This window comes from Biomphalaria glabrata, chromosome 3 (assembly GCF_947242115.1).
Source record: "Biomphalaria glabrata chromosome 3, xgBioGlab47.1, whole genome shotgun sequence".
Classification (NCBI taxonomy): Eukaryota; Metazoa; Mollusca; class Gastropoda; family Planorbidae; genus Biomphalaria; species Biomphalaria glabrata.
In genome coordinates, this window is record NC_074713.1 from 26496604 (window position 1) to 26505782 (window position 9179).

At 35.5% G+C, this 9179-nt stretch overlaps 2 protein-coding genes across 2 annotated transcripts; both read left to right on the forward strand.

The window, feature by feature from the left end:
• LOC106071311 (collectin-12-like) lies at positions 1-1798 on the forward strand. The gene is made up of 2 exons (XM_013231389.2): positions 1-168; positions 1121-1798. The coding sequence occupies exons 1-2, from the start codon at positions 123-125 to the stop codon at positions 1567-1569; spliced, it is 495 nt and encodes a 164-aa protein (XP_013086843.2). The 5' UTR covers positions 1-122; the 3' UTR covers positions 1570-1798.
• Positions 1799-6555: 4757 nt separating this feature from the next.
• On the forward strand, positions 6556-9179 carry LOC106071312 (lymphocyte antigen 75-like). Its single transcript, XM_013231390.2, has 2 exons — positions 6556-6738; positions 8494-9179. Exons 1-2 carry the CDS (start codon positions 6690-6692, stop codon positions 9135-9137), a joined length of 693 nt encoding a protein of 230 aa, XP_013086844.2. The 5' UTR covers positions 6556-6689; the 3' UTR covers positions 9138-9179.

Consider the following 9179-nt stretch of genomic DNA (forward strand, 5'->3'; position numbering starts at 1 on the left):
TCTTTCTTTCAATCTCTCTTTATGATTTGTTTACAACACCTGTTAGGTAAATATCAAGCACAGAACTATTAAAAAAGAATCAAGTACACACTTCCTGCCTTCCATCACTTCAGACGACAGTCATGTTCTCGAAGCTACTTCTTGTAGCGTCTATTTTAGTGACTCGAGGTAAGACATTCACACTTGAAATTTACTAATTACACGACATTTATTTTCGATCTATGGTCATCATTTACAGGAACTGAAACTATTTTGAATACTGATTCCTTTATTTATATGTTAATATGTCTAAAAACAAACAAACAATAACTTCGCTTTTAAAAGAAACTCTCTTACTTCATAACTTCTGTTTGTGCTTTCCTTGCCCTCTGTTTCTTCTCCTCTGTTTCTCACATGTTTCTCTATATCTCACTTTCTTGTTTCTCACTTGTTTCTATGTTTCTCACTTTTTCCTGTTTCTCATTTGCTTCTCCTATGTGCTACTCAGTGCATTGGCGTCACTAGGGGAGTGCGAGGGGGGGGGGTGCGGTCCGCACAAGGTAACACTTATATGAGGCTGACACCCAAATGGGAAAAAAAAATATATCTTGCATAAGCAGACACATAAAAGAATCTCTAGATATCTACACAAGCAGCCTAGGCACATTTACTGTAGTAATCTAAATCTATATATTTTATTGTAACCTTAGTGTATATTTTGTTGGTATAAATGTCTAAAACGTTACCAACATGCTTCCAAGGGGATGCAAATGTTGTCTTTCTTTTAAATAGAAAAAAAAACGGTTGTATTTGCCTTGTAGTTGTTTAGTTATCACTCAATAAAATTTAACGATCTCATATCAACTTTTCACATATAAATTATGCGTGAGTCTAGTGTGAATGTATATTTTGGTTTTCTGTGATTATCATGTTTGTTTCGTGTAATGCACAAATTGTAAGACACATTTCCATATGGATAATAAAGATTATTATTATTATTTTACTTTCAATCAGAATAATGGATACATCTGTGCCTTTGTTAGATAGCAACTCTTAGAGCTTTGTGTTGCTGTCGTTTTACTTTGAATCCATCCATGAGTGTACATATTTATTTCTGCCTTTCATTATTTTGTCTCCCCAGTCAAAGCATCTCAAGAAACTGATGTTTGCCCTCCAGGCCTAGCCAGAGACCAGTACCTCCAGGTCAGGGGGGACATCTGCTATGAGTTCGTGCTGTACAGGAGACACACCCACTCGCAGGCCAAGGCAGACTGTGAGAAGAACGCGGGCATGCTGGCCTTGATCAAAGACCAGGACACACAGAACTATCTGTACGACCAACTCCTGAACACATACAATCGTCCGTTTGCGATGGCGTGGATAGGACTCAACGACATCGTCCAAGAAAGCAGATATGTCTGGGATGACGGAACCCTACCTGTGTACAGCCACTGGGCTGCTAGCGAGGGACCTAGTGCTACCCTGGACCACGGCTCTCACGACTGCGTGGTGCTGGACGTTGCCGCTGGTGGAAAATGGCGCGATGTCTTTTGCGAAAGAGATACCTTCCTTGTCTTCTTTGACACATAGGAGGCGCATGTTTACATCTGTCAGTATCCAGTACAGACAGTGGCTACCACGACAGTGGCTACCACACATCTGGACGGTGGTGTTCAGACCTCGACCACAGGATTACAAATAATCACCTGTCCTGTCGTTGTTTGTCAGTTAGGTTGCGTCAAAGTGAGCAATATTACCTCGTGCCCTGAATGTGTCTGTTAAAGAAATGTTATTTTATAATTATATTTTCTCTGATAGACTTGCTGACTTGTTTGTTCTTACAAAGCTTATGTTAACTCAATCTGTTTCGTAAAAAGTTTGTTTACGTTATTTCGCCGACAACCAATCTAGGATCAAACTGAAATTTTGCACAATAATTTCTTTTACCTGACAACACACGAATTTATTTAAAAACAAGGTTAACAGTGTGGAAACACAAACTCAAAATCGGCTCCCGGCGTGGTCCACCCAGGCAGGTAAAGAGGCAGTTTCAATATTTTCAGAAAGAACATCAGAATGAAATTCTATCAAAGACAATTGACAGAGAAGATTTGAGAAAGAAGGTTGACAGACCAAAGGATAGGTGAAAGTGAATGTGAAGTTAGATGTGAACATGGCCTAACTGATGTCTTATAATGAATATCTAATTGATCTTATTAGTTTTGTAAATGGTCAATCTCTTATTCAAATCCTCAAGAAAAAAAAACATTTCCGTAAAAAAAAAATGTGTGTGCTATTTCATTTGCGATGTACTATACAGTTCACGCGATGAAAAACTTCTTATTAATTGTGTTTTAAATTATGTCCAAATAATATGCATCTAAATAGAGTTTTTTCTTTTTTTTTTATTATTATAGCTTTTATATAGCGCTACTTTCATGCTTATAGCATGCTCAGAGCGCTTTTGGTCCAATCTCATTTGTGGGGGGTATCTAGGAGTTGGTTTTCCGTGCTGCCTTTAGGCGCTCAGTAAACACAACTCTGCACGAGTCGGGTGTCGAACCTCGAGCCCCCTCTCGACCACGCTTCCCTTGTAAAAAAAAGAAAACTTTTTTTTTTGTAAATGTAGTAGTTAGTATGACAGAACTTACATAACTTAGCAATACAAATGTAATAAAAAACATTTTGACAAAAAACTTAAACCATTTGCATAAATGTGTTGAAAATCTAGTAAATGGTAATTCCTCCTTCTAAAGACCCTCCCGTGTTTATTACTATTAATAGTGAATAGTTGTAAAAGTGATGTGTATTTTTATGAAAAAACTGCTTGCATAAAAATTTGATTGTTTGCTTTCAGAATAGAAAAAAGTAGCCGTTGCATCAGAACTTTGTTTACGAAATTTAAACGGGACGGACGGAAAGACGGACAGGCAAGCCACACAAAACTAACAGCGTCTTTTTCCCTTTTGGGGGCAGCTAAAAATAATCAAATAGTTAATTAACTATTGATAATTAATTATTTTATTTGGTATCTCAAACAAGGGAAAGAAATTGTGCTTGACTGAAGGGGTGATATGAGCTGAATTAGTCCCCTTTATAGGCTCTAGATTGTAACAGACAATATATAACTATACAATCTTTTATCGTCAAGAGTAACTTAATAGCAGGGTGGTTAGCGCGTCGGCCTGAATAGGCGTAAGCAACGAGTTAGAATTTAGGTCTTCCTCCCCTCCTTTTTTTAAATGCTTATAAAAACCAATTATGGTATAATTCACCCAGATATCCCTTTCTTTCTCCCCCCCCCCATTTCATTTTCAGAGCTGGTCCAGATAAGTGATAGGATAATAGCGTATTGACAACACAATTACACTTTGATTAAATCTTCTTGTTGTTGTATTTTTAATGTTTTTGTTGTTTTTTTTATTACCACTAAAATTGCAAAGGTAATGACATAGCTTCAGTAAGGAAAACGTTCCCTTCCCTTGGAAGCGAGCCGGCGAAGTTTAGGACGAAATGAACATAAAAGCGTGCGTATTTAGTAGTCAGTGCCTTTGGAAATACTTCATAGTCACTCAGTTCCTACTTTTGTTATAGTCAAAACCTGTCAAGCGGTCAAAAGTTTGAATGTGGAAAAAATCACACTAAAAAAATGAATAATTATTGCAAGCTACAATTTCACACATAGTAGTAGTAGCATGGGTGTAGCCAGGATTTTTTTTAATGCATAATAAATAGATTTTTTCTCTTCAATTTTTTAAAATGTAATGGCTAATGTGGCAGAAAATACTCAACTTCGTAATAGCATTATTAAAAAACACATTTCTTTGACATAAAATGTGATTCCTTTGCATAAATATGTTTTTAAAATGCTAAATAGTCATCTCCCATACTAAATAATCTTCCTTTTTTAGCGGCCCCCGTAAGCGGAAAAGACGCTATTAGTTTTGTGTGGTCTGTCTGTCCGTTCGTCCGTTCGTCCCGTTTAGATCTCGTAAACTAGAAAAGATAAAGAAATATAATATTTTAGATCATTCAAAGTTCTGATGGAACGGCTACTTTTTTTCTTTTCTGAAAGCGAAAAATCTAATTTTTAAAAACAATCAATTTTTTTCATAAAAATACACCATATTTTCAACTATTCACTATTAATAGTAACAAGCACGGGAGACTATTTAGTAAGGGATATAACTATTAGCCATATTTTAAACACATTTATGCAAACGGTTTTAGATTTTTTGACAAAATATTTTTTTACAACTGTATTGCTTACTTATGAAAGTTCTGTCATACTAACTACTACATTTACAAAAAAAAAAATTACTTTTTAAAAAAAGAGAAAAAATCTATTTAGTAAGCATAAAAGTGGAACATAATTCTAAACAACAATTAATAAGTAGTTCATCGCATTATCGCGTGAACTACAGGGGCACTATTCCACCACAAAACTATATACTAAAGAATTTTTTTAAGGATATGTGTTTTTTAGCGGCCACCGAAAGGGGAAAAGACGCTATTAGTTTTGTGTGGCTTGCCTGTTCGTCCGTCTGTCCGTCCCGCTTAGATCTCAGAAACTAGAAGAGAAAATAAAAACATTAGACATCATGAAATTTTAGATTATTCAAAGTTCTGATGCAACGGCTACTTTTTTCTTTCTTGAAAGTGAACCATCTAATGTTTAAAATTATCTATGGAAGAAGATTTTAAAAAAAACATACACCACTCTTAAATGACAAACTTCAGGGTAGGTAAGTCTTTTAATAAAGGTCACAGACTTCTTCATTAATAAATCAAGCTTCATTCATAGATTCGCGCATTGATACAAAAAAATGTGCATCTAAGGTCAAAATGAAAAAGTATCAATGGATCATCATAAAATAGATTTTCCATTTATTAACTAACTCATGGAATAGAAAACTCATTCAAATGTTGTTTTTAAAATAATTTTAATACGAACTTCAGTTTAGTTGATAGTTTTAAAAAAATGAATTACTTTTTTAGCGCGTAGTTTTGACATATCATCATGATGTAGATCTAGATTTAGATTTAAATGTATCAAACTATTTGAACAAAGTTTACATTTATAAATTATTAAGGAAATAGTTTATCTTCTTCCAGTTTAAGGGTGCAGATTTATTTATTATGTAAACAGTAGTATCACATAAAGAAGTGAATATGATGCAAATTTCATTCTGATATTCTTTCTGAAAATATTGAAACATGCCAATTTACCTGCTGTCAGGTGGGGGTTTCAGTGTGTTGCTCTAGGGGTAGACGTAAGTTCAGTGTTTTTTCGGGTTCCCCCCACCTGAACAGTTTAAACCAAAACAAAGAGTATTAGCATATGCACTACTAAATAAATGAACAACGAATAAAAGTTATCTAACGGAAACGTTACTGATTAAGCAACAATCGTCAACGTGAACAATATTTAATCATACTTCATTGCAAACTAATAAAATATTTCAATGTGTGTGAATCTCATTGAGGTTAACATTACATTAATAATTATTCAAATAACACACCAATAACACACACCTTCCACACGCACACTTCATCTCGGCGCCCTACAGATCAACAGCTGCATACACCACAAACAACGCTAGCTAAAGACACGGCTCTAAGGACGACACACTTTCCCATAGCCCCAAGCCTAACACCCTAAAACGAAAGAAAACCTAGATCTAGCGATGCCGCTACAATAAAGAACTCACTATCGACACCCGTACCTAGAGATCATCCTACTTATTAAAACTATGTACTTACGTACCGTTAAAACGGGGAAACAGAAAACCACAAACACAAAAGCTCTCTCCACTGCGGGAACTAAGGGTGACGTAAACACATACACACTACTCTAGACAGCACTTCCTAGACATTAAAACACAACTATTAAACACAAAAAGAAAACTTCACGAGCGCACGACACCTGCCTGGGTGGACCACTTCGGGGGCCGATTTTGAGCTTGTGTTTCCACACAAACTGTCTTTGTAATCTTGTTTTTTTAATATCAATAATTAATAGTTGTAAAAAAAAAAAGTACTCACATAGATGATTTTTTAAATAAAAGTTTTCGCTTTTACAAACAAAAAAGTAGTCTTTGCATCAGAACTTTGAAAGATCTAAAAAAAATCATTATATCACATGTTCAATATCAGTTCTAGATTATGAGATCAAAACAGCCGGATATCGTATTTTACGATCCTGCCAAATCCGGCTCCGGCTGAATATAAAAAGTATATATATATATATATATTACTTAATTAAATTTGTTAAATTTTTGGATGCCCCCCATTCTGGTCAGGGCCCTGGGTGGCTACATGAATACACATATTTAAATCCTGAGATAATTGTATTTCATCCATTCAGTTATTTCTCTGATTAACGCCTATTGAAAACCAATGAACTATGAAACAATCTAGTGTGTGTGTGTCTGTTTTTTTTTAGGCATTCAACGAATATCTTTTCGTTTTCCTGCCACAATGCGAAAAAAAAACTTGATCTGGTTTTTTTTTAATAAACTAGTTGACATTGTTAACTTTTGTGACTCTCACGCTCAGGCCAAAGAAGAAAACATCTGCTTGCAGTTCAGACACAGTTACTGATAAGTTCGTGCTCAATACAACACATAAGTTTATCTTCCTTCGTGTGTTGTTGCTGAACATTACATGTTTTTGTTAAGATCTCTAAGAAGTAATAGATCAGAGAGAACATGGAGAAATTGTTGATCTCTTTGCTTCTCACTATTTCGTCACATTTAGGTATGTAATCAGTGTCAATAGTATACTTCAACAAGTACTATTCCTTACAAAGCTTGGCTTTATTGACATAGTGTGAGACAATTTAGTAAAAGTGATAAGTTATTTCTCCAACATCCAATCTCGAATCAAGCTGAAATTTTGAACAATTATTTCTTTTCCATGTTAACTAATTGCCAACACAAGAATCAATTTTAAAAATTTACCAATTAGTTAATTTACTATTTGTAATTAATAGTGTTTGGTGTCTCGAACAAGGGAAGAAATTGTACGAAGTGATGGTGTAAGCTGAATTAGTCCCCTTTATAGGTCGTCGTCTGAGTCCTAGTGAACACAAACATGAAATAGGACGAGACTATAGAAACAAGAGATAACTCTACTACAACTATTAGCTCTTCACTAGCAGAGTGGTTACCGTGTTGGCTTGTGAAGTCTGAGAATGCTCTCGCCCTCAAGTTCGAATTCAGGACTTCCCCCGTTTTTTTTTTAAATTTATTTTTATAAACACTTTTTTATTATTAGTCATGATCTATTGCAAATTTAATTATATAACTGATCCAAGCTAATTAATACAACTATGCTTAATATAAGCTTTTTTTTTTTTTAAAGAATTTAAAAAATATTTTCTTGTGTTTAGATATAGGTATCGTTTGACCAACTTTAATGAAACTTAAAGAATAAATATTCCTCAAAAAGACCCTGGGATAGTTAGAACCTCTCCACTTGCAGAAGTAGATGCCGTCTATCAAGTCATTCCCTCCGTTTTGTTCAAATTTTTACAAGGTATTTTTCCCACTTCCCATTCTCAGATCGAGTTAAAACTTTGCACAATTATTTATTGTCAATGACGACACGCGAATCTGTCAAAAACAAAATAACCAACCAGTAAATAGATAATTCGTAATTAATTATTTTTTTATATGGAAAATTTACTAAATTGGCAACAGACGACCCGAGACAATAATTACATTAATGTAGAGAATTAATCCTTCGTTAAAAACTTTAAACTATCAATAGACTAATTAAAACTTTTTATAGCTCAGTGGCAATATTCCTACACAGAGGCTGGGTACGCGTTGCACATAATGAACTATGCTGATTTATTTAAAAAAACAACAAGTAGTGTATAGATTAAAATGAAATATCATAAGTTTTAAATCCTTTTTTTTTATTTTAAGTTTTTACAAAGTCAAATACGGTGCTATCTTAGATTTTAAAACGAATTTCTACAAAGATCAAGAAATGGATAGGGATGTTACAACTTTCGTCGCCAAGCCCACTTTTTCAATGTAAAAACTATTTTTCTAGAATGATGTGTCTCTGAAGCTTGGAAAAAATAAAAACAATAATTCAATACTTAATTGTAATAGAGTTATTATTATTTTGTGTGTATGTAGGTCTACAAAAAATATATTGCTATTAAAATAAATCCTTTTGAGTGGGTAGCAACGAGGGGTACTAAGTGTTACGAAATGCCTAGAAGGGGTACGTAATTATTCGTGTTTCATTCTAGCCTTTAGTTTTTATACCTAGCCTGCAAGCCTCCAACCTAAAGAACTGAAGTGAGAGAACAAAACAATAATTCGTGTTTCAACCTAGGTTTTATACCTAGCCTGCAAGCCTCCAACCTAAAGAACTGAAGTGAGAGAACAAAACAGTAATTCGTGTTTCAACCTAGGTTTTATACTTAGCCTGCAAGTACTGTAAAACACGTTTTCATGTGAGTTGTTTAGTAAATTCAATGTTTTTTTCTTTCAGTGAAATGCCAGACCATTAACGATTGCCCGCAGAATCTTGCAAGGGACTCTTCTCTCAAAGTGTTCGGAAACGCTTGCTACCAATTTGTTTTGACTCAAACAAGGACGCACTCCGAGGCCAGGCAAAACTGTCAAAGTCATGGCGGGACACTGGCGCTGGTCAAGACGCCGGAGATCCAGAACTTCCTGTACAATGCGCTAGTGCACGACTACAAGGACGTCACCGACAAAGTTTGGATTGGCCTGAACGACATTGACAAGGAGAATGAATTCAAATGGGAGGATGGAACGCCGCTGAGCTATAGCAATTGGGGTCACGTGTCCAGTTCCGATGCCGACGACTGCGTCCTGATGGACCTCCGTAATTCCGGCAAGTGGTCCGAATTTCTATGTGACCAGTCCTACGTCCTGATATTTTTCCCCCATTACGAGAGGCACCCTTACATTTGCCAGTACAATCTGCAGCCCCACACTGACACCTCAACGGCCACCATCACCTCCACGATAGTCTCTGGCATCTCGGACACCACCGTGCTGATCATGTCCAACTCCTGTCCGGCATTCTCCTGCGACTTGGACTGCGGGATGGATGGATTCCATAAAAATGAGACCACTGGATGCTCTGAGTGTAAATGTGCTGTTTGATGTGATGTTTGTTCATTTTAATAAACGAACCCAATACACTGA